A 26,042-nucleotide genomic window follows, 5' to 3' on the forward strand; every position below is an offset into this window, starting at 1 on the left:
ACCATTTTAATGGCTGCATAACAATCCATCAATTATTTTGCTATACTTTATTTAAAGCACTAGAGGGAAAAGAACCAAAAAGGTTTTAGAGTTAGAACCTGTTCAAATCCTGACTGACTTACCATCTGTATAATCTTGGACAAACTATATAACCGCTCTGAGTTTTAATTTCTTCATTTATAAAATGTGTTGATCATATATACCGGCCTTACAGGGCCATTGGGAGGATTATATCAAATTAGATGAATTATGAAGTGTGGCCTGGAGGAGACAGGCCACAATTCATAATTGTGTATTCAGTGGGTGGTAGCTACCATTTATTATCATCTTTACTGATTGGCTGAGCTTGATGTTCTAGAAGGAAGGTAGGTGACGATGGGGAGGCAGATTAGATGGGGGGAGGAGAGCGTCAGGGAGCCAGCTGGAGGGCTCTAGGCCTGTGGTGTCCAGGAGTAGCCGTTACTACGTGTGACTGTTGAGCACCTGAAATGTGGGTTGTCCAAATTGGGATGTGTAGTAAATATAAAATACACACTAGGTTTAGGAGACTTAGTATGAAACAATATAAAACACCTTATTAATTTTTATATTACCTATTAAAATTATACTCTTTGGGGTATATTGTGTTGAAAGATATTAAAAGTTATTTTCACCTGATGTAAAATGTGTCTACTAGAAAATTGTAAATGACATATGCGGCTTGTGTTGTGTTTCTCTGGCTGCCTTTGGTACTTTATTTTTATTTTCTGTTTTTAAGAGAGGGCACGCACGCGTGTGGGGGGAGGCACAGAGGGAGAGAGGGAGAGTCTTAAGCAGGCTCCACGCTGTGGCTCCCACGACCATGAGATCATGACCTGAGCTGAAATCAAGAGTCGGATGCTTAGCCAACTGAGCCACCCAGGTGCCCCTCTCCGGCTGCTTTGAATCCATATGACTGATCATAGATAGGAAAGATGGGAGAAGGTGAAGTGGAGTATATGTGTGTATGCTCAAACTAGTGGGTGTCCTCTGAACAGTGAAATGAAAAGCAAGTATTTGTTGTAGACCGGAGAAGCTATCTCCGCTTTCCCCGAGTGGCCGTTCTGGCCTTTACCACATCACGCACGTCAGTGGTAAGATTATTGACCAGAGTGTCCGTTGCAGGGAAGCCTGGGGAGAGCGTGACTGCTCTGCTGAGCTCCCAGAGTGCTTCAGGAGTGGCTTTCAGTGACGCTCCAGGCATCCCCACTAGCTCTTCTGTGGAACACCTCTCTGTAACGCATGCAGTATGCTGGGGTCAAACAACTGGGAATGAAACCATGCAGAAAAAAGGAAGTGGGAGGGGCAGGCTTCCTCTGTAGAGAGGATAAGTGCTCTGAGTCCCGTACAACCCTGTTCTTTTGCATGTCTTCACCTTCTCTGGTGTAGAGTCCCCAGGGAAGAAGGATTATCACCTTTATGGGTCCCTCGTGGATATAAATGGGTTTGATGCTGAGGCTGGCATTTCAGATAACCACATGCTGTTTAGGTTTTCTAGCCAGGAATTGAAATTGTACCTTGGCTCTTAAAGTACCCACTGTACCATTTCTTGGAGGGTTGTTAGGTAATACAGCCTTAAAATCAAGCTAAAAGAAGCAAAGAAAAATTGTAAGGACTTTTATGTACTTTCCTACTGTTGGTCTCCCCTGGGTTGAGCTCAGGAAACCACAGATTTTGGATGCATCTCAGTGGGGTAAGAGCAAGGCAAGTGGAAGATACCAGGTTTGGAGGGCAAAAACTAGACCGCAACAGGCACCGGTATCTGCCTTGCTTGAGAAGTTTCATGTGACTTAGCCTGCCTGACTGTGGCATTTGGTTGATGTGGATAACAAAAAGGCCTCCTGGTAGATACTGGCGGCACTGTGGCACTGTCACTATGGCATTGCTGTACCTTTGCTAGGAGCATTATGCTTCTGCTAAAGCACTATTCCCTATCTGAACCCTGATTGTAGTCATCAGTTGGATAAATAAAGAGTTTCAAGTTCTCTGTCAGCAGTGGTGAACCTATAGGAGCAAATATGTGTTTTTTTCATTCAGCAACCATTTACTGGTCTCTTTCTACATGCTAGACACCACAGAGTTAATGTTTTAGCCATAGGGGTGTATACGAAGGTTTCGATAGCTTTTCTTTGCTTTTATTTTCTATCTCGATTTTAAATTTGTGACTATGCTAAAGCATATCTTTTCTAAGAAACTGGGAGAAATGCATCCTTTTCCCCTCCCACGTTATCAGGCCTCCTTCCCTTGGAGGCGTTGAGGAAGGATCACTTCTGCTCTCCAGGACTCCCAAGTCTCACTTCCGGCAGATATACTTATGACAAGGCTTAATCTGCTAGAGAGCCCGCTCCCCCAGTGCAAAGGGCCCTGTATGCCCTAGTTTGGCTCTGGCAGACTACAGCTGCCACCTTTTCCTCAGTGCCAGCCAGCCAGAGGAGGAGGTGGGCAGCAGCACGGGAGGCTGGTGGATCCTCTGCCCCTATAGGGATTTATTTATTTTTGAAGTGGTTTCATCCCATTGCGTCACCTGTGACTTTTCAAGGCAACTGTGGGGAGCCGGGAATTGGCCGAAGGCCTGACACCTCAGGGAGGTAGATGCCACTGGCTTTAATGACCTTAAATTGACTGGCATTGGAGACTGGGGTGATGTTGGGAGACCTAGGCGTAGGTAGCAGAATAAATGAGAAGGTTTCTTTGCTCCAAGGCCCCGATGGGCCATATCTACCCACGACCCACCACACGCTCTCTTACACTCTAGCCAGCGCACGCGTCCCCTTGCAGGTGCCGCACCTCTCTCCCCCCTCGACCGCCCTGGGAGCCCCACTTCTCCCCTCTCCCCACCAGCTCCACGTCCCACCCCAGCACTGTCCTTCCCAACCCCAAAGCCCAGCCTTTCTGCCAGCTGAGACCTCTCCAGGTTAGAGCTCTCTGGGGGCCCTTTCCTTTTGAAAGGAAGAAAGAAAGTAAAAGGGAGGAAAACCAGAAAGAAAGAGGAAAGCAGAAGAATGAAACTGGACCGAAGGGGCAGTGGTGCCTTGAGCTATCTCACTGCATTACAATGAATATGGACTCTATTAAGCTCCGTTCTGCCTGTTAGTGTTTCCCAGGGCAACACAGCCCCCATATGGCAAGCATGCAGCAGATTAGGGTAGGCCCCTGGGCCTCATTGAAGGCCAGGGGCTTGACTGGCAGTTGAACCCCCTCCCACCTCCCCCTACTCCTCACACTTGACACTGCCTGTGTTTATCTAAAGCAAGGAGGGGGGGTGCCTTTGGAAGGTTTTTGTCCCTCAGAGGAGGGAGAGCAGGCTGGAGGCAGGGTGGGTAGAGGGAGGTTGACGGAGGAAGGTGGGGTGGAGGTGGTGTGGAAGGGGGATAGGCCGGGAGGGAAGACCTCATAAATATTCACGAGGAGTGGTGAATGGAGAGGGAGAAATAAAGCAGATGGAATCCCTGTTAAAGAAGGGCACAATCACCCTGTTTTGAGCCCTCCAAAAACAAAAAAAAAGAAAAGGGAATGGCTTTCTAGGAGTGTAGGAGTTGCGTTTATCCAATTAGCAGGGTTGTCAAATTGAATTTATATGGAATAGGGTGGGGGAATTGAGAAGGGAGTGGAGAAGAAAGGAAGTGGTTTTCCTTTTCTCTTAAAGTTTGTGGGTTCCTCCCCCCCCCCTTATGGCTAGATTTTTTAATTTTTCTTAAAGAGAAATTGAAGGAAGGGGTATGTGTGACAAAGAAAGGTGACTTCCCTGGTAACGTTTTCCTCAAGTGGTGCAGGTGGGAGAAAATTAGATTTTTCCAGTGGGCAAATCAAGAGACCACATCGTCCCTTTCCTCAGAAGGCAGAGGTGGCTTCTCTCTGTGGGGGGAATTCCTCTGCAGAACCAAGATGGTATGTTGGTTTCCTCCTTTCCAGACTCCTCCTTTCCAGTTCCATGGGTGGTAAAGCGGTTTGCCTACCTGAGTGGAAATAGACTCTGAACATGTTGGTTAGCAGCTTGTTGTAAATTTTGGGTTCAGTGAATGAGGAGCCCAGGTTGTGCAAATGCCACTTTGGTTATATATTCCCTCTTCAAAAACCATCTGTCTGTGGTGTTAATTTAAAATTCTTTTCCCTAGGCTTCCGCAACATGACCTGATCTCAATTTCCTACCTTGCCTCTTTTCCATTCTTCTGGAAGTCTCAAAATAGAGTGCGCTCCACAAGGGAAATACAAGAAATTCCATTGGAATAGGAAAGAAATTCAGCTTTCCTGATGTTTAATATTAAGCGTTGACACTGGTACCTTTAGCCTGTACATCACAGTAATGTGCACAACAGTAGCAAGAGATCTCTATGGTGTGACAGTGGGGACCACACTTGCTTATTCACTCCCCAGTTTTCCTGTTCTCTTAAGTGGACTTACAGGTTATAGAATTTAGTTTTAACTAAAATAATGCTCATGAAAGGACAAGGTGGCTTAAAGAGCTTGCTTCAAAGAAACTATGGCGGAAGAATATGCAAATAATCCAAGCACACGCTCACAGGAAGTACAAAGCAGAGCTGACCCTCTTCAAGCCACATAAGGAAGTAAAAACAATGATAATGGAACCCTATCTGATGAGAAGTTAGCAAAATATTTAACATTCGGGGCCACTGTTTGAAAGAGGTTACATCCATATCGGTAGGGACACACCTAATCCTAAATAGGCTTTTCTGTCTTAAGCTATTAGCTTTTTTTTTTTTTTCAATATATGAAATTTATTGTCAAAATGGTTTCCATACAACACCCCAGTGCTCATCCCAAAAGGTGCCCTCCTCAATACCCATCACCCACCCTCCCCTCCCTCCCACCCCCCATCAACCCTCAGTTTGTTCTCAGTTTTTAAGAGTCTCTTATGCTTTGGCTGTCTCCCACTCTAACGTTTTTTTTTTTTTTTCTTCCCCTCCCCCATGGGTTTCTGTTAAGTTTCTCAGGATCCACATAAGAGTGAAAACATATGGTATGTCTTTCTCTGCCTGACTTATTTCACTTTTAAGCTATTAGCTTTAATTATATTATAAAATAATCATGATCAATAAGTCATTGAAACACCCGTTCACTTTTACCTACTCTTTTTAAATTTTAGTTCGGCAGCCCATGCATTTAATTTATGAATAAACGTGAATGTAGTGGGGATATTTGCCCAGAATATTTTACTCATAAGAAAGCAAGATCAGAAAAGTGTGGTGACCACTGTTCAGATAAGCCTTCTGTAACAGCCAAATTGCTCCATGAACTGTCCTCCAGACAGATCTTTCCCACCAGCCTTGCCCTCAGCTCTTTACATATGCATATCCCAAGGGGCCTTCCCAACCCCTTATGCAGAAAACCTTTCCTGAAGACCCAATATTGAAAATGCTCCCTTCCCTCTGCTCTCACTTGCCACTGTAATCAGTTAAGTAAGGTTTTAGAGTAAAGAATGCTAAAGTTGTTACATGAGAGGAATCCCCAAAATTTCAGTGGTTTTTTGCAACAATGGTTTATTTTTTCTCCTGTCCTAGATTGCATTGACTTCTTTCATCTTGTAGCTATGCTTTCTGGAACCTGTGATGGTCACCAGGACTAGAGAAAAGGAGAAATGGAAGCAGAGCTCTGGTTCTGTAGCTCTTAACAGCCTTAGCCTAGAAGTGACGCTTGACATGTTCACTTACACTTGATTGGCCAGCAGTAGTCACATGGCTCTAAGCCAGCTGCAGAGGCAGCTGGGTAATGAGGAGCTTATGGATATGTGCTGAACACTGGCTGACTTAATCCCCCAAGCTGTAAGTTACTCAGGACAGAATCCATCTTTTAGTACAGGGACTTGCATGCTGTCTTCAATGGTAGATCACAGTATTATTTTTTCATACCTGATAATAGTGAAATCATAATATACATAATTTTTTTTAATAGACAAAATTTGGACAAGAAAGAAGCTAGAATTATATTTAGAGACTGGCTAGAACATGGCTCAAACTTAAGAATATCAAATCTTTGCTGTTCCCTCCTGTTTGACATCAGAGTGGTCTGGGTAGTTATTCTAGATCTCAGTCTAGAACTGTACTGCCCCATGGGGTAACCACCAGCCCTATCTGGTTACATTAAAAATGTGGTTCCTCAGTCACATTACCCACACTTCAAGTATTTGATAGCCACAAGTGGCTAGTGACTAGCGCTTAGAGTACAAATACAGAATATTTTCACCATTGCAGAAAATCTGTGAACAACAGTAAGAGAGTGTTCTAGATTAGGATGTAAATGGTAAAAGAATGAAAATAACCACAGAGAAAGTTATAGATAATGATCCAGATGACATCATTTTTCTGCATAAGAAAGTAGATTCAAAAATATTCCGAATTTAGTTCTAAAAGTAGTTCCAAGAAGTTGGTAAATATGACCTTAGAAACCATTTGTTGGGAGGCAGTACTGGAACAGTAGAGAAAGCCTGGGACTGGCAGTCCGAAGGCCTGACTTAGAGTCCTAAATCTCTCTTAAGTAGCTGAGAGACCTTCTGCAAATCACTTAGCCTCTCTGCCCCTTGCTTTTCTCATTTATAATACTCCATACCCATAGGTGTTATTCTAAGCTATTATTTCATTTTCTCTGAGGTCCCTCCTAATTAAAAATTTTTCTTTTTAATTAGGTCTGTGGGTAAAAGTACAACTTTTTAAGTAAAAATGACCTTTCTTAAACCGTTCTCCTAAGTCTATTTAAACTCACATCTTCAGCCCTCTGAGAATTAGAATCACTTGTTTCCCTGAGATTTCCCCGATGCTACTCCTCTGAGCAGGAGCACACCCTCTTTTTGAGGCAGGGGGGTGGCTGCCAGCACTCACCCCTTTCCACTCTTTGCTCTCCCCCATTGGCAGTTGGGAGCATCTCTTATGAGCAAAACTTCTCCCTGCCTTCAAAGACCTTTGGGAAAAGTGAATCTTACTCTACAGAATTGGGAATTTGCAAAAAAAAAAAATAATAAATAATAATAATAATAATAATAATAATAATTTCAGGTCAGAAATATTTCTTTTTTCCGGGGCGCCTGGGTGGCTCAGTCAGTTAAGCATCTGACTTCAGCTCAGGTCTGATCTCCACGGTTTGTGAGTTGGAGCCCCGCGTCAGGCTCTGTGCTGACAGCTCAGAGCCTGGAGCCTGCTTCAGATTCTGTCTCCCTCTCTCTCTGCCCCTCCTCAGCTTGCACTCTGTCTCTCTCTCCCTCAAAATAAACATTAAAAAATTAAAAAAAAATGTTTATTTTTTCATGTAGCTAGCTCCCCTGAACGAAACTTTGTCATGTCTTGTTCTTGTCACTGAAAGAATGTTTTGTTTTTGTTTTTTAGAAATAGGTCCCTCTATGGTATCTGTTAGATCACATGCTCTTCTCTTTAGCTCATCTTGGTTATTGGCCATAGGATATCCAATGGGTGGGTTTTGTGTTTAAGACCAGGAAGGCTTCCCTTCCTTTCCCAGAGAGGGCTGCAGTGCCCTGGGGGATCAAGGATGAGCTGTGGCCTCCCGTTCCTCTGTCTCACTTGTGCTCCAGCCAGTCCTCTTGGGAGAAGGTGGAGCTGGCTGCCTCCTGCTTTTGATCGATTCTCAGTTGTTTGTAATTTTCTCACAAAATAAATACTCCGAGGCTATAATTTCTCATTGGTCTCAACCCCAGAAGTATATTCTGTTGTTGTTGTTTTTGGAAAGTTTAAAAACGTCTGCTTGGTGGAGATTGTTTCAGTGGGAACATGTATGTCAGCAGTTAAATTTCTAAGATACCTTTTCTTCTTCTTGTCCAAATAACGCTCAAAACTAGCAAGTACCTAAGCCGCAGTCAGGAATTCTTGTCAATAATTTATTTTCCCTTTCCTCAGCTTCTGATTTCTCCCCCCTTTTCTGAGAAAATGCATAGAAAATGAGAAGGATCTAGATGCAGTTTGCATTGCCAAGAAAAATAACAGGCCTTACTGTTGCCTTCAACCAACTTTGAAATTGTACCTTGTTCCTTTCACAGTGGGACAGAGTTACACTGCAATTAGGTATTCCAAATAAGCCTTAGTTGCCTTTTATCTTTATCATCACCACAAAATTCTCAGAAACTTAGGTCTCTGGAATTATCTTTCTAGACCAAGCTCACTAGGTAACTTGGTCCAGGAAGCAACTCAATTTTCCTAGCTGCTAAATATATGCATCACAGCTGTAGTGATCCCCTGCTTCCCTATTTTTGTCAGAGTTCTGCTTTTTGTGAATGAGGCTCCGTGTGACCTGCTTTGGGGTCATTAAGTGGTATCTGCTCACAACTCCGTAGTGGGGATTAATGAGTTAACTAACTCCTTTCTCCCTCTTTAGATACCTGCTTCCTCTCACTCTCTCCTGCTCCCCAAATCCATTCTTTTCTCCTGGTTGCTTATAAAAGCAGGATGGTGGCCGGCAGCAAAAGTGGGGTCTGTTTCCATTTTGAATCCTATAAATTACCAAGGGTGAAGAAGTAACAGTAATTGTTTGGCTGGTCCTCATTAAGCAGGAGGGGGTCTGGGCTGAATTTCCTCCGTAAAACCTTTGTCGACTTTACAACCCAAACACCTCTGGAGCCCCCCCTCCCTGTGCTCAGATAAGAAACAGCCCCCCTGTCCTCTTTGTCTGCTTGTCTTCTCTTTGCCCTTTATTGCTTTATATTCATATTCTTCGTCCTTGCCTCCTCCTTCCTTCTTTCCCCTCCTTCCTTTCTTGGGGCAGAGATGGAACAGGTGTGAACAATCTTCTTAAGGAGTTGAGGAAGCTGGAACACATCAAGACCAAGTTCCCTACAGTCCTCTAACTGGTAATTCATGCAGTGTTCTAGATAAATGTTACTTCATTGGGGAAAAGTAGAGAATTAAAACAAGTAGCTGGAAAATTCAGAGGACACCAAAAGCTTGCGTTTTGATACTAGTTTATGAATCTATTAATGTAAATTTCCTCTAGAAATCACTGTTAAAATCCCTCCCCATTCTACAGCACACCTTCTCCAACTCTGTCTGCTAAGCACCCACCAGGTGCAGAGCACAGATAGAAAAAAATGTGAAAAGGCTCCTCTTGTGGGTTAAAAGTACAGAGCTTTGAAAAGAGCTCAGCCTGGGTTTCATTCCCAGTCTCTGGTTCTGGGACCTTGGGCAAGTTACTGAGCTTCTGGAGCTCAGCTGCCTCACCTGTAAAATGGAGGATAACAATCCTCACCTTGTAGAGTTTGTATGAAGATTGAAAGAAGACTTGTGCAAAGAGCTTAGCAAGACTCCCTCCCACATTGCTGCCACCCCAGCCACACTCCCCCTTTGCTGCTTTTTCCCTAATTGCACTTTGCTGATAACATGACTTATTGGGTTGTCTGAGAAAGAGTAAAAGTTCTCTCTACATCATGAGGAGATTATTGTAACTTGACAGGAAAAACATGAAAAGCTTCCTCAAAAATTTTCTTTCAAACCTCCAGAAAAGGCCCCCTTGTCCTTTCCAGGGCAGTGGAGGAGTCTTGGGGGTCCTTTGTTGTCCAAGACATGAAGCAAAGGGAGGGATTAAGAATCCAGGGAAAAGGACTCTGCCTTGGAAAACATTCTGAACGTGAGTGTGGGGCTAGGGCCCAGATCTGGTTTGGAGGGGTGCTTGTTGGACAGAGCAAATGTGACCCTCTTAACTTAGCCAGGTAAAAAAAAAAAACCAAAGGAGCCTAGAGAAGGGAAAAGTTGAGGCAAATCCCAAGCACTTCCTGGCACAGAGCAAGAGTCTTGAAGGCCAGCTTTCCATCTGCCTGTTGGGAGTGATGGGGTTGGAGGGCTGAAGACGGGCTCTTACAGCAGACTATACAGGTGCCCAGAATTCCGGAGACTGGTAAGCACAATATTTCTCTCCGTTGGGCAGCTTAGCTACTTCCCTTCACTTTTCAGTGGTGACTATAGGCCTTTGATGGGGTCCCTGGTTAGGTAAACGGGTCCAAGAGAGTGGACAGTTTGAATATAGGTCACCCTCCTGGAAATCTACCATTTGTATTGGCACATGTGCATGGTTCAGGAAGATGCATCCACTGTCTAGATCACTGACATGTTACCTTTGATGTTATCTGAAGTTCGTTCTAATGCCTCCCTACCTAATAAGGATGTTGGCCTTGTTGGCCTAATGTTCTGTAAGTACGACAGTTCTGTAAGTACCACGACAATAGACGCAAATCTTGATTTAAGCCATGACAGAGGTATGTGTTACAATGTACACTTGCCTGCATATGACTTTGGTGAATCTTTTAAGGACCATAGCTTAAGGAAGGAGGCATGAGGAATTACTGCTGTGGAAGATGCAGAGTCAAAGCTCCAGGCAGGCAGTAAGAGGGCGGCTGAGAGCGGAGACGCGCCATCCAGTAGCTGGAGGTACAGTGTAGCGTAGAGCCTCAAAGTAACGTTGTTCCAGGGGTGGGGATGCATCACGGACAATGGTTAAGAGTACAAATTTTGTAGAGATGGAAAACACTAGGATTCTAGCACCCAGGGGCAAGAGAAGGCGAGGGGCCTTGGTGATGTGTGACTTCTGTCTGTGTTTGTGTTTGGGGGGTAGAGGTTACACACAAGCTGAGGAGGGTAGGCTGATCCCAGGAATCGGGAGAGTTGATAGGAAAATAGGTGAAGAGCCAGGGGTGAATCAAAACAGGAGATCTTCCTGGAATCTCTGAGACTTCAGGATTCATTAGTAACATCCCCTACAGGAGGGGTTTGGCATGCATGACGGTGTTGTCTACAGGTCTCGTACCAGCGGAATGGCATGCCGTGTGGCCGTGGACATCTGGCTTTCTGCAAGCAAATGGTAAAGATCACGTCATCCTTTCCAGCATGTGTGTGAGGCGCTCACTGCCTGGAGCCCTGAACGTGGCTGCCGAGCCCAGCCCCTCTAGTCCTGGGCTCCCCTGCCCTTGTTGCTGCTGGTATGCTGGGCAAGGCTTTCGCTGTTGTACCACAATAAAATCCCCTTCTAGCTCAAGGGGTCTACTTAAAAGAAGCTTCTTTTAGATGAGAAGTGACATGACCGTGTTCCTTGGTCTTCCAGCAGCTGGTCAGGTCAACATTCTGAATGTTGCCAGCACGTGTGATGGAGGCAGGGGGCAAGGGCACAAAGTCAGGCGCTGTGGCTATCACAGTGGCATCCCGAGCATCGTCACTCACCGCAGCCATTTCTCTCTTTCTCACGACAGAGTGGTGCAGGGGATTGTAGTAGCCATCTGAGTGACTCCAGTGGCTTATGGGACGTTGGCTTGGACCCCTTGTGACACCGTGCTGCATGGGATGATGACGACCCGGAGAGAAAAAAGGCCTGCGGTCACCCTCGCCTGCCTCCTCTTAGCCACAGCAGGCTGCTTCGCTGACTTGAGTGAGTGCTTTCCTTCCCTTTCTCAGCCTGCCCGTCTCAAAGAACATTTGCCCCTCGTGTCAAGTAGAAATACTACACATTCAGTAGCAACCGTTTAAAAAGGCCTGCCCTTTCCTGGATTTCGAAGAACACTTCATTCCCACTGGCCTCCAGGGACACACTCAGGAATACAAGATGACAAATCATCTTGGCAAGACCGTATCAGTTATATTTTAGTATCATCATCATTTCGAATATATACCAGAGGAGAATGAATACTAACAACTGCCTTTTATTGAGGACGTACATGAGGTTATGGCAGGCAGTTCACGTGCATTAGTTGTGAGCTTCACGACAACCCTGTGAAGCGAGTATTACTAGCCCCGTTTTGTAGGCAAGAAATGGAGACACAAAAAGGCAAAAGTGACCTGGCTCAGAAGCAGTGGCGCTGGGATGGGGGCCCGGGTCCGTCCAACCCCAGAGCCTAAGCTCTTGCCTCTACATCATGCTGCCACTCCAGTCTGCCTTTGAGAACGAGCACAGGTTGGAGAACGGACCAAGGACAGTAGAGTTCTTCAGAGAAAGACCAACCCCTCTGGGTTGCTCAGTTCTGAAAGGCTGCCTGGGGGCTGTGCTTCTAAAAAGGTCATGTTATTGGTTTCGTGAAGGTTGTCCGTTCACTTCTGTGTCCCCGTTCTTCCTCCAGACCAGGTCCCCCAGGTCACTGTCCAGCCCTCTTCCACCGTCCAGAAGCTGGGAGGAACTGTGATCCTGGGCTGCGTGGTGGAGCCCCCGTGGATGAATGCCACCTGGCGCCTGAACGGGAAGGAGCTGAATGGCTCGGATGATGCTCTGGGCATCCTCATCACCCGCGGGACGCTGGTCGTCACTGCCCTCAACAACCACACGGTGGGACGGTACCAGTGTGTGGCCCGCATGCCTGCAGGAGCCGTGGCCAGCGTGCCAGCCACTGTGACACTAGCCAGTGAGTACTGTTCCTTTGTCCTTCTGCCACGGTGCCCTCTTTCTAACTCTCTCCCGTTCTCGCTCTCTCCCCCAGGCCCTTCACACCCCATGTCATTTGTCTTCATATAAAAGGAGGCCTTACAGGGGCGCCTGGTTGGCTCGGTCGGTTAAGCGTCCGACTTCACTCAGGTCATGATCTCACGGTCCGTGAGTTCGAGCCCCGCGTCGGGCTCTGTGCTGACCGCTCAGAGCCTGGAGCCTGTTTCAGATTCTGTGTCTCCCTCTCTCTCTGACCCTCCCCTGTTCATGCTCTGTCTCTCTCTGTCTCAAAAATAAATAAATGTTAAAAAAAAATTTTTTTTTTAAAAAAAGGAGGCCTTACAATTTGACATTTCAAATCAGAGAGTGGTAGCTGCCTAGCAGTTCCCGATGGTGGGGGACCACTGTGCCCTGGGGACGCTGTTTTCTCTGAGTAGGGACACTGTTGCAGAGGGTGTCTAGAAAGAGGGGAACTCAGCATGGTTGAACTGTGTGTGTGGGCCCCAGAAATGGGCCACACTATGTGGCCGTGCCTTTCTACGTGGTTATCTGGGGGTGCTTGTGCCAGCTGTCCCTTCATCCCCCACACTCCATCCTCATGGTGGTTACTGTCAGAGCACTTACACGGCCATGTGTGGGTCTGAGCAGAGCTGCCCGTCCCACACCGAGCCTCCTGTTTCAGGGGCAGACATGGTCCACATGCCTGGGATACAAATAGTAGAGCACAACAAAAAGGAAACTGTGTGACAAAGAGTAAAACGAACAGAAAAGAGGATGAGATTGGGGATGGTTTGGTCCAAGGGGGATGCCGGGAGAAGGGTTTATGCTCCTCTTAATATGTAATTACCACTTGGGAATATTATGGTACCCAGGTGCAAAGCACACATTACCTGGTTTTCTACCCATTGTATACATATGAGAGACCAGACTTATCTGACGAAATAAACTTCAGAAGGCTGCAGGGCAGCCCCAACATCCGTTCTTAATGTGGAGTCTGTAGCCAGGATATATTAAGAATGACCTCTTCTTTCCTGGAGCCTGAAGTATGGGGAATAGGGAGCCTTGTTGAGACTTTAGTGGTATTTGTATTAGAATGTTGAGATGTCCAGAGCTTGTTTGCTCATGACCTAGCAGTGTCCCCTTACTCCTGACAGCCTTGCTTTGGACTTCCATGTCACCATCATTGTCACCCTCCTGAGTATGTTAGGAGTCATGCCAAAGCAGCAAACTTGGGAAATGCTTCGCTCATTAAAGTTTGGTTGGGGTCCCTGGGGGTATGTGAGGCCTGAGGCCTGGGAGGAAAGTGGGAGGAGATGGTGAAGCAGAAAAGCAGGGGATAAAAGACCCCGCCCTGGTTCCCAGGTCCCTGGAGGGACTTCACTCCAAGAGAGAACAGAACAGAGACACCCCGCAGGCAATATTCATGTTCTTTTGGAAAGCATCAGGCAGCCCCACCCTTTTCCCCCGGAGAAAGGAGAGGGCAGGGAGGGTTCCTCATCTGTCTCCCCAGGGGACTGGGAGGAGCCTGACTGCATCTCAGAGCCTCCCCACACAGTGAGAGCCATTTGCTGTGGTGGCAGAAGGAACACCTATTGAATGTGAGCTCTAAGTCTCTGGGAAGCAGGGTAGCATACTCTGCATGCTCCGGGAAAGAGGCAGACCCTCACTGTGCTTGTGGGGTGCAAGGAAGGTGCTGGCTGATGTAGGTGAGGAGGGTAGTGGACAGGGAGGGGTTATCTCATCCTATAAGAAGGGCTGAGGTCAGAGCTACACTTCTTCTATCATATCCTCTTTCATGTTTTTAAATTGTAATGAAAACTGCATTACAGAAAGTACAGAATTCATAGGAGATACCATTTCCCCTCACCCCACCGTCATCACACAACCATTACCATTTTGGAGTGTGCACTTCCAGTCTTTGTCCATACCAATACTTGCTTTTTTACTGAAGTATATAATTGACATACAATATTAGTTTCAGGTGTATAGCATACGTTGTGTACATTGTGAAATGATCACCGCAATGAGTCTCGTTACCATCTGTCACCATACAATGTCACTGTTACTGATTGTATTCCCTGTGCTATACATTATTATCTCCATGGCCTATTTTATAACCTGGAAGCTTGTACCTCTTGATCTCCTTCACCCATTTTCCCATCCCCACCCCCGCCGACCCCAAACCTCCCCACTCTGGCAACCAGCACTCTCTTCTCTGTATCCATGAGTCTGGGTTTTGTTTTGTTTATTTTTTAGATGCTACCTGTGAGTGAAATCATGGAGTATTTGTCTCTGACTTACTCTATTAGCATAATGGCATGCCCGTACCTTCATACTATTTTAATGATACTAGTGAATATACAGTTTCTATCCTTATTCTCTCCCCCTTGACATTGTGTGATCAGCATTTTTCCATTGGCTGTATGACCATATTTACTTGTTCTTTTGTATTGAGTATAAAATGCATCCAGTAAAGTACACAGAGTGCACTAATAAGTGAATAGCCTGATGCATTTTTCATATGTATACAACTATGTGGCCATCACTCTAGAAGGTTTGTCCATGCCCTTCGCTAGTTAACCTGCCCCCCTACCTTAAACCCCCATCAGAGCAGGTTCATAGTTACTGATGGCCCTAGAACATCCTCTGAGGGACTCTGTCATATGTACTGAGCACTTTTTCTATTGGTGTGCAATTAGGTCGCTTCCACTGGTTTCTTATTACAAGTAAGATGTGCCTTTTAGCCGTGTTCGCGCCTTTAAAGGATAATCCTGCTCATCTACAAGTATTGCTCATCTGCAAATGGTCAGCACGTGTCTGTGGAGACTCAGGAAACTCCATAACCATTCATTCGGCCTAATTAGGAGCCAGCCTGAACCTTTTATATGGAGGAAGGGATAGTTGGAGAGTTGAAGATTTATGGTGGATCCCTCCTTCTGCTTCAAGGTGTATCTGTGTGAGGAGAGACCATTTTTAGCCTTTATTTGTAAAAAGAATTCCTGGCCACTTCTTTCTCTGGTGCTTGAAGGGATCTGCGGTTGGCAGTGAGGACAAAGGGGAGGGTTTCGTTGCAACCCAGAAGGCACAGTGAGAGAAGAGGAGGCTTGTGCAGAAGCCCAGAGAGTCTTGCTTGAAAGCCAAGAGCTGTTGGCTCGTCATTGAGACATGAATCAGAAGTGACATGTTTGGGGCTGACCAGAGGGCCCGAGAAGCGCTGGAGATGGAGAGAGCGGGCTTCGAGGGGCCGCATCCCGGAGAACAGGGAGTCAGTGGGGTGGAACTGCAGCCTCCCGGGCTTGGAGGAGGCAGCGGGAAGGCGGGAGCGGCGGCAGAACGGGGTGCTGTCTTTGGGTTCGTGCCATGGGGGATTTGGCCCAGACCCGGCAGTTAGATTAAGTTTCCGAAAGCACATTCCTGAGCAGAATGGGGGCTGTGTTTTGCTGGTTGGCTGATGGAGGGCGGCCGAGCGGCGAAGGGATTACCGAGGCCTGGTCTGCATTTAGAGGGAAGGCCAGGCAGTGGCGTGCCCCTGCACACGCACACACACCCGCCCACACTGGCCACTTAAGGCTTCCTTTTCCTCTGGCCTCTTTTGCATGCGTTCAGATGTCCATCCTGAGACAAAGCACTTGCTGTTCGGCCTACCTAGCAAGATGTCGCCTCCCCTGTCTTAGTGAACTCCTAGATCGATGAGACCTCTCCGTATTGGGGGCTGGGATCTGGCTTGAGGATTCAGGGGTGGGGAAGAGGCCCCCCGGCAGACCTTTTCCTGGTACACATCTCTTTTACTTAGATGCTGGAGGCTGGGGGTACTCTTGGACTTCACCCCTGGCTGTTGACCTGAGGCTTCTGGTCTTCAGGTAAAATGGAACCCACACGGGTAAATACCATCTTCATTCCATGTGGCGGTGTCCATCCCACTCCTCTGCACAGAACTTGTTTTCCTATTGAACCTAGACTTTGCGGTAGACTTCACTCTTGCTGCTGATGCCTCACCTCAGACCACCTTGTCTAATTCTTGAATTTTGAAATACTTTTCACTTTGGTCTCCTTTCTTCCTTTCTCCTTTTTTATAAGCTTTACGCCAGGAGGTCAGCCACACTACGTGGCTCAAGTGTTCCCACTCTGCACCTGAACCAACAGCAGACCTTGCCAGGGAACACCGTATTCCTTTTTTCTGTATTCTGATTCAGCCTTAGAATTGTTCTCAACACAGCCTGGCAAGGAGTCACAATTCATCAGAGCTGGCATACAGTGTGAAAGCTCTTTTCTATCCCTTACCTCTAATAATTCAACTAAACTCCTACATAATTCTTCATTTTTAACGTTCTCCCATTTTTTTATCCTTTAATTCTGCCAATTATCCTATCACCCCTAGGTCCCCTTCATTGTGGGAAATACAACAGGTGGTCACTGGGTAGTAATCCTATAGCTGGAAACTTGAGTCCTCAAGCTAATGTGGAGTCTTAAGCTGATGCTGGTTTAATTGAGACTGGATCTGTAACCCCTCTATAAGGCCTTTAAGCACTAAGACCCAGGCATGTACATGAATTATCCTCTCTCTGCCCTCAGATCTTAGAAGGTGAGTCTGCTGACAGGAAAGGAAGGAGCTCCCCTTAGGCAGCTGTCTCTATGACTGGCTCTGAGGAATGCTCAGAAGGTGACAGGGCCCTTTGTCACCATAATTTAACCCGTGAATAAAATGAATAGACAAACTAATATGGCGGGTGGGAGGAGAAGAAAGTTAAAAAAAACAAACAAAACCCTGGGTTTAAGTTTTAACTCTGCCCCTAGAAGTCGGTGTGACTTTGGGCAAGTCACTAAATCACTTAGATTACCACAACTATGAAGTGAGCACAGTGATAGTTACAGCATCCATCTCCTGAGTTTTCTTGTTTTTTGTTTTTGGGGTTTTTTTTTTTTTTTTTTTAAGGATTGGATGATATGCTAGTAATATGTTGAAACATTTTATAAATTCTGGGCTTTCCTCATTCACCCCTTAGGTTGGTGAACTTTTGTGGAGTGCCCTCCTGCAGGAGGCTCTGGGGCCTGTGGCCAGCCATGTGCTGCCCAGCTCCATTCTGGGAACAGTCTTCAGAAGACCAAGTCCAGGGAGTGGCAGAGCCTTCACTCCTACCAGACCCAAGACAAAGGGCTAGCTTGTTGGGAAGAGAGAACTAACTACCCCACCTCCTGCGAATTTCTCAGCTCTTTGTATACACACGCTCTCCAACCCAGATTCCTACCTCCTAGCTGCCTTGGAGAATAGCCATGGTGTCCCTGCACTGCGTGCTGTCCCCGTAGCCCACAGAGCTACTCCATTTCTGCTTCTGCTGGCTCACCACTGCTTGTTCTTCTAACCAGGTACTCGCTGGTTTGTGCTGGCAGGCAGGGCTGACCCTGGCCCTCGGGACAGTGATTCCACAAACAGAAAGCTGTGTTTCCTTTTGTTCAGCTTCCCCCACCTCTGATTCCCATCAGACACTTCCTTAAGGTCTTCTAGGCTCGGACCCTGGACTGGAATAGGCCATAAAGGACCACTGTGGACATGTCTTTATTACAGTATTTCTAGGGGTGCCTGGGTGGCTCTTTCAGTTGTGTCCGATTCTTGATTTCAACTCCGGTTGTGATCTCATGGTTCGCAAGTTTGAGCCCCTCATTGGGCTCTGTACTGACAGTATAGAGTCTGCTTGGGATTCTCACTCTCCTTCTCCCTCTCTCTCTGCCCCTCCCCACCTCAAATATTAAAAAAAAAAAAAAAACAAAAAAAAAAAACAAACAATAAATAGAATACCTCTAGCTTCCTTTATCCCTGGTTTGGTCAGGCTCTCCAGAGAAGCTGAACCAGTTACACATACAGGCATATTTTGGAGATAATTCGAGTTTAGTTCCAGACTACTCACAAGAAAGTGAGTCAAATTAACTTTTTGGTCTCCTGGTGCTTATAAAAGTTATATTTATACTATATTGTAGTCCATTAAGTGTGCAATAGCATTATGACTTAAAAAAGTACATACCTTAATTTAAAAATACTTCATTGTTAAAAACACTAGCCATCAACTGAGCTTTCAGTGAGTTGTAATCACTGATCACAGATCACCATAACAAACATAATAATGATGACAGGATTTGAAATATTGTGAGAATTAATAAAATGTGACACAGAAAATGAGCAAATGCTATTGGAAAATGGCACTGATAGATTTGCTCTATGTAGGCTTGCCAAAAAACTTCAAGTTGTAAAAAACAAACAAAAACCCCAGTATCCACAAAGTGCAATAAAATGAGGCATGCCTGCCTAGATATATGGAGAAGGAAATAAAAGGAAAAATAGATTTATTTTACAGAATTGCTTCACATGATTGTGGAGGCTGTTAAGTCCAAAATTCACAGGGCAAGCCAGCAGTCTGGAGGTGAGGAAGTCCCACTGGAGAACAGCACTCATTCTCCAGCACTGAGTTTAGTGTGTGGGTGTTTTGGAGATTGGTGTCCTGAGAATTGGGGAGTGTTCAGAATTCCAGCCGAGTACCGTAAGACCTAACCCTTGCCTTTGAGGAGCTCTTAACCTAATGGAGAAGATTGACTGCAGTAACATGGTAGCCACAAAGCAAGTCAAACCCATGAGTTCCTTGACAGAGATATAAACAGATTTTACTGGGAGCTCAGGCTAACCGTGATTCATCTCCATTTCAGGGAATTGAGGAAGGCTTGGGAGTTGAGCCTTCAAGAATGTGTGTGGGACAACCTTCCTCATTTTTTGAGTTCTCTCCTACCTTTCTCAGACCTACAACTGAATTTAACTCTTAGCATCGTGTACCTGGATTTAAGCCCAGTGTATTTTCTGGGATGGTGCAGACACTTCCATGGCGACTTTAATTTCCAGAGTGAGGTAATTCCATGGGGAGTTCAGTCAAATCCTAAAAGTAGCTACTAAGTGATTGTCTCTCTCTTGCTACCCCATCTGATTCCCCCGTAACTCCTCCCATTTCTCACCGTTTCTCTTTTCCCTTTGGGAATGTATGTTTTGTGATTAAGAAAGGAAACTTCAGGGCATTTTCTCCAATGCCATTCCTCTCCGCCAGTCTGCTTCAGCCAGCTGGTGAGTCCTTGACAAAACAAGAAGGAACCATTCGCTCCAAGTTAGAAAAACATTTGTTGTTAGCTTAGGCATCTTGGGGAATCCTGTGCAAGCCCTTTGCTTTGCAGTGAAGGGGCGGTGGCAGGAAGAAGAGCTGGGGAGGGAAAGGAAACACAGGTGGCCTCCTGAGCTGGTCCAGGAGGGGGAGGGAGTCTGCCACTGAAAGCTGGGCTGGCGGTACTGGCAGGCTGAGTGGGAGAGACTGAGGCAGCTCTATGGTGGGGAATACACCGTTGGAAAGGGAGAATGAGCCTAAGGGTGAAATTCAGCTGCTTTATACTGTAAGGTTTGTTTTGCTTTGCCAGTTGGACAAGAAAATTATTGACAGCTTCAACCCAAAAGGAGCTAAGCAGGAATATCTAAATAGGAAATAACTAAGGAATACCTTACAGTATTAAACCGAAATCCTATTAACCTTTTCTGTTTTGTACTGGATATAGGCGGTATCCGATATTCTAAATATCAGAAGAATTTTCTGATATTCTAAAGAAATCTCTAAATGACATTGGCAACACTAATCCCATCAGGCCTGGTATAAGTACTGAGACAAACATGTGATGTGAGCTCAGCCCAGTGCATCATGGCAGTAACTGTCTACCCCAAATAGCCAGGGTTCCAATTCTCTATTTAGCAATGGTCAGAATTTACCAAAAGAAGATATCAAGTCCACGGTGCGTCTTCTACCGAGGGCACGCTTAGAACTCCTACCCTTTCCCCTCCTCAGCCTGTTCTTTGCCCATACAGCCACATGCTTAAGTAAAATCTTAGGTCCACCTTCTAATCTAAGAGAGAAGGGGAGGACCTCCAGTTTGTTGAGCAGGTACTACCTATAAATTCAATGAGCCAGAACAGACTTTGAGAAGCCTTTTGTACAGGAAGGCGAGGGAAGCATTGATTACCTCACTTGAAATCCCTGGAGCCCTCTAAGGAACATGATGCAAGATGATTTAAAAAAAAAATAAAAAAATCAAGACAGCAGATGAATCCCTTGGCTCCCCCTTTTTTGAGTGTGGGAAAATTTAGGAATTTCTACTTTGGCCCTTTTTTTTAGACTTTCAACCCTTCCTGGAATCTGGTAATAACCCTGAGAACAGTACAACCCCTGCAGGTGGGTCAGTGTTCCCATCTAAGATAAAGGACTATCACTGAATAGTGAGAAAAAAAAAATGTAGGCAAAGGGGAAAAAAAGCTAGCTGAGGCAAAACCAGCGTTTTGGGGGGTGAGGGAGAATCATGTTTAATGTTGAATGACTGTGTTCCTTTACTTAACAACCTGTGAAGACTCCAGGAATTACGGAATAGGACTCGGGCTGTGGCATAGCCCATAAGCCCAGCCCGTCTCTCGGCCTCCCCTCTGGACCCACCAGACTCTGCCATTTCCTCATCTCATCTTGCACTTTCCCCTTATTTTGGGAATGGTGCCCCATCTACCTGCAACACCGTCCTCTCTACTCCCTTTCCCAGAGTATCGCTGTCTCCCTTGGGTTAACAAATTCCTTCTCAGTTTTTCAGATGCGAATATCTTCTCTAGGGATCTTTTCTTGACACCCTCAACTTCCCAAGTATGGAGTGGGGTCTCCTCTTCCCAGCTTCCTTACCATCCTGTCTTTACTTCTGTAGCCCTCTCATTTGCCTGGAGGGCAGAGACTTTGTCATTTATCTCTGTGACCACAGGGCCTGGCACAGAGTAGGCCTCTAGGGAATGTCTAGAAAGAGGAAGACTCCTAGATAATACATGTTTGAAGTCCAGAAGGCCAAGAAGGGCATGCAAAAGGTGAACAAAGATTTCTTCACCAAATCCTGACATATTAAAAGGCTTAAAAAAAAAAAATGAAGTAAGAACTCTGGGTATAAACAGGTTGAAGACACAAGTAGATTCAGGGAGGGCTCAGAAAAATTGATGGATGTCAGAAGTCTAAAGGTCTGTTTACAAGGAATTGAGATGTTTGGAGGAACCTCTGGAAACTTTGAAGGGAGATACCAGTGAATGTGGCTCCACATCCTATGAGACACTTCATGGGACACTCTCCGAGGTAGTGGGTGGTTGGCATCAGTAGCCACCACTGCTTGTAGGAATATGTAATTTCCAGGTGTGTGGGCAGAAAAAGTAGCACCACTGTGGGCCCCAGTGGCCTTAGGGCAGCACCCCTGCCTCTCCGACCCAGAGTTCTGTATGTGAGGACCATGCTGAAGTGCTCATCTCCATTCTTCCCCAGTGCCTTGGCCTCCCGTTTTCTCTCCCCTCCCTCTTCCTGTGCAGGCTGCCAGCCTGCCAGACGCTCTGTCAGGATCCAGTTCTGGCTCTCATGATCCAGACCACCAGGATTCACATTAATTTTCCCATTGCTAAGTTTATAGTTTATATTTCGTTGATCAGAGAAATATGTATGATGTGGGTTACTGGCAACTAAATCTTTTTTTTTCCCTTCTCTTTCTCTTAAGTGTGTTTTTTCAAACCATTTCATTCCTTCATTTGGTCCAAAAGAAACTCCCAAGTTCCACTAACCAGCCCTACCTCAGTGCAGAACTGAAGTCAGATAAATGAGATGGTCTACAGACATCTCCGTGCATCTGGCTGCCAGACTCGGTGGAGACGTGGCTCCCATCCTTGCCTTGTCTTCAAGGATTAATCACATCTCCCATTTTCTTATTTCTTTTGTAAAGAAGATTTTTAATGACTCGAGCCAAGAAATTCCTGAAACATTAGGCCAGTTTATTGCACATCGTTTTAATGACATTGCCAACTAGGTCCTTTTTATTTTCCCTTCTCTCTGTCCCACTCCTCCCTTTATATCCTCTCTCCTCTCTTGCCCACCTCCAGTCTTGATTTTGATCCTCTGCCCTCATTCTCGTGGCTCTTTCATCTCTTCTCTGCCCTCAGCTTTCTCCCACTGCTCAAATCTGAGTGCAAACTCCACCTCAACTCAAGGGGAAAGAAAGAAACACAAGATTGAACAACTAGTGTATTTGGCATCTGCCAAGGCCTTTTTAGACACCCGTGGAGACTGTTTTTATTTAAATAAGGGAGAGCATATGCCTTGCTTTCATCAGAGAGTGTGTTTGAGAAATTTCATGTCATGTTTCCATGGCTCTCAGGAGAGAGGTTTGCAGCCAAAATTATTTGTGCAATTGGACAGGCAGAAAAAAATCCTAATGAAAGGAAATCTATTCATCCACTTGCGCGGCCTGTGGAGGGAGGACGAGTACTCCCTCTGTCAATTCCCTTTGCCCTTTCTAAGTTGCTCGGGAGCTCAAGGCCACCTGACCTAGGTTGGGATGCTCGTGGAGGTGGTAGGGACTAAGCCTGCCGACCCGACTCTTGCAAGCTATCGTACCCTGCTTTGCGTGTTGTTTTGACCTGTCTCATCTATCAAAGTACAGGTCTCAGGTTAGGAACTGCATTTTTGTCTTCATGATATCTTCTGCAGTGCAGGGCTTACTAGACAATTCTGTAGCTCCTGGCTGAATGAATAAATCAGTGATGCCTGGAGGGCATGGTGTGTGTCAAATGCCTACTATCGAGTAGGCTGATTTTGCCCAGCCTTGTGGGCTATATTTGGGTTTGGCTTCAGCCGTCTGTGTGACAGGGCTATGTGCTGGCAAAAGGCTTAGTCACTACCCAGAACGCGTGGCTTCTGAGACACTCGCCCATCCCGCAGTAAACCCCATCCTTTCCGGGCGCCGGGCTTTCTGGCCTAATGGAAGCCCAGCTCTGCTCCAGGCTTCCTCTGTTTCTGTAGTTGGTTGCCATGGTTTCCCACCTGCAGAGCGCTTGATTTCAGAGGGCTCATCTCGGGGCCATGCCAAGGCATGGGTCCTCAGGTGAGTTGGAGGATGAGAGTAGTGTTGTGATTCTCTGCCCATCAGTGAAGCAGTATGGGGCATGGGAGCGCCCCTGCACTGCCAGAGCCCACATAGGAAGGCGACGCCTAGGACCCTGCACCTTCTCAAACTCTGCCCCCAAGTCCATCCTGCAGAGAGGTGAGCCACAGGTTCTGCCAGAGAAAGCTCTTCGTTTTACTTCCTTTGAAACTTTGCCATCTTTCAAAAACCAATCGAGACGCAGAGAAGGGCCGGGTCAGCATGAGGGGTGCGATATTAGGGCAAAATCTTTCTATGCTTCGTAACATCAGCCATAGGCACAGCAAGCCACCGCAGGGCCAGTTGAGGCCTGGAGGCCACAAGAGTTAGGCAGTAGAATCATCAGCCCGGAAACTTGCCACTGGCCAAGAGGCTGCTAAGCTGTCCTGGCAGCATTGCCAAGAGAGCCCAATATGACACCCCCAGAATCTGGTGGGTCCCGTCCAAACCTGAGCAGTCAAGTACATGCTTATCCTATGCAGGGGGAAAGGACAGCACTGACTCTACATAAGAATGCCTGGATGGGTAGAAGATGACTTTTTTAAATAAATATTCCGCAGAGTTCACAGAGATGGGGATGTCGGTGACCCCCTGTGGCTTCCAGACAAAGGCGCTGTCTTGCCTGACTTCTTAACTGTGACTTGCAGCCTAAGAGAGATCTCAGGGAGAGGAGGCCCAGATGAGCAAATGCCTTGAAGATCCTTACGGATTACACCAGAGGCATTCTGCTGTGATGCAATGCACCCTCTAACTGGATGTGTCAACTGTATAAAAATCGGGAGGATGAGCCTACAATTAAGATTTGACAGTTTTGTGTCATGGGAATTCATGAACATAACCCAAATATTGTAATTTAATTCATAGTTCTGCTGAGCCAAAGGAAGGATCCAAGCTAGAAGGCGATAAGAAGTTCAAATGGACTTAACATAAAACCTGTCTATTTGTAGATAGATAGGTTTCTAAAAGTTCTTGTTTTCCTCCCCATTTTCCCTTGGCTCAGAAGGTAAGTGCCTGATGTACCCTGTAAATGTGAAGAGGAAACACTGAGCCTATCACATGACTTATGTCTGAACAAAGCCCTGTAATCTGTGTACCTAAGAGCCCTATGGCAGTAATGTATCAGAAGATACATCTTCCATTAAGAAACTGAGGGCTTAGAAAAGAGGGAACTAGGCAGGGTTCTGTATGGAGCCTAAACTATTTTGGGCTTTCTTAGCACAAAATTCTGTGAGAAGGAAATTCTATAAATCCAGAGATGGCCCTAAAGACCAGGGCTTCTGTTGAGAGCTGAGGAACAAGAGTTGGGCTTATTGGCATTTGATTAGTGCAGACAAGTTAATAAAATAGCCGAAAGAATACACAAAGAGGATGCACAAGAGGGGTCTGGGGGAAGGTAAGAGGATTAAAGCTGCAAAAACATTCCTCTAATGGATTTCTCAAACACACCAGTCAACAGGCAAGGGCAGGTGTCCTGTCAAACCATTTCCCCATGAAACCCGATCCATCATTCTGCAGTGAGGCCTGTTAACCCCATTTGAAACTCAAGGGCCTGCCCCCCCCCCCCCCCCCCCAGCCCCGTCCCAGTGAGGTGCCCTGAGCAGCCCCGGGGACTGGCCAGGAAACCGGCTTTGCAGACAAAGGAGCCTGGGAACAGACTGGTTTCCTTCACTTGCAGCCAACCAGATCTCTGCATCTGCCTCATCTGGTGGCTGCTTAGGCCATTACTGATCATGATGTCTCCACACCACCCCCGCCCCTACCCCCAGTCTCCTTCCTGCCTAAAAACACTAGAGAAGGGTGCTCTGATTTTCACATCCATCATCACTTTGTTACTCTGCCTTTGATCCCTTAGTGAAACTCAACTTTACTCCAGCAGCCAAATTGGATGTGTTTGTCTAGTGAAGCAGCAGCTAAGGCTTAAGCTTGGGAGGAACAAGGAGGGGACAGGGCCAAGGACCTAACTACTCCTTATTTCTTTTGAAGCCAGGAAGACTGGTCTGCCAGTAGGCCCTTGTGGGGAGCTGGATGCCCAGCTGGGGTGTCCTCGGTCCTGCCCACATGAGCTGTTGTGCACATGTTGGCATCGGAACAGAGGGGCTGTCTGGCCACATGGCTGACCGGTGCCCAGCTTTGCGCCTTCCCCACCACACGGCCTTCTGTCTCCGACTTAGCAATTGTCACAGGGTGCAGAAGGAGCCAAGAGGGACTGAGGGAGGGGGTGGGGGTGCGTATGTTTTCTAGTATTGGGTCAGTGAGGTGGGTGCACGGAGGAGGACATGAGCTGTGCCTGGATAAACTCTCAGTTACAATGGCAAGAGCCTGGGCCATTAGCGTGGAGATGGCATTCTGGTGCCAAACTCCTTTCTTGTAAAATGATCTGTTTAAGTATATTCTTGCTTGAGGCAAATTTCCTTGGAATGAAATAAAGAAGAGGAGGAGGAGGAGGAGGAGGAGGAGGAGGAGGAAAAAAACTCAATCTCTTGGTGGAGTAGTTTTAGATTTACTTTTTGATGACAGAATTTTCCAGATGCCCCTGAGCTGACAGTCGCTCACAGCTCTCTTTGTGGAGATCCTCCTGACTTGGCAGGTACAGCACGCACTGTGCCGAGGAGGATTAAGGCTTTTGCATTGTTTAAGTGCATTGCTTTTGAAAAGCAGTTAGTAATATTTAGCCA

The 26,042-nt window shown here is 46.3% G+C and overlaps 1 protein-coding gene across 1 annotated transcript in view; it reads left to right on the top strand.

The window, feature by feature from the left end:
• Positions 1-11,240: 11,240 nt before the first annotated feature.
• The window catches only part of BOC (BOC cell adhesion associated, oncogene regulated), a gene marked incomplete at its 5' end in the record, with an annotated part of 35,852 nt that continues 21,050 nt past the window's right edge, over positions 11,241-26,042 (top strand). The window contains 2 exons of the mRNA XM_053903344.1: positions 11,241-11,385; positions 12,071-12,349. Of these exons, the coding sequence (XP_053759319.1) occupies positions 11,241-11,385; positions 12,071-12,349 (424 nt within the window). The remainder of the gene's footprint in view (positions 11,386-12,070; positions 12,350-26,042) is intronic.

Source organism: Panthera pardus, unplaced genomic scaffold (assembly GCF_024362965.1).
Source record: "Panthera pardus isolate Hobbes unplaced genomic scaffold, ASM2436296v1 HiC_scaffold_16, whole genome shotgun sequence".
Taxonomy (NCBI): Eukaryota; Metazoa; Chordata; class Mammalia; order Carnivora; family Felidae; genus Panthera; species Panthera pardus.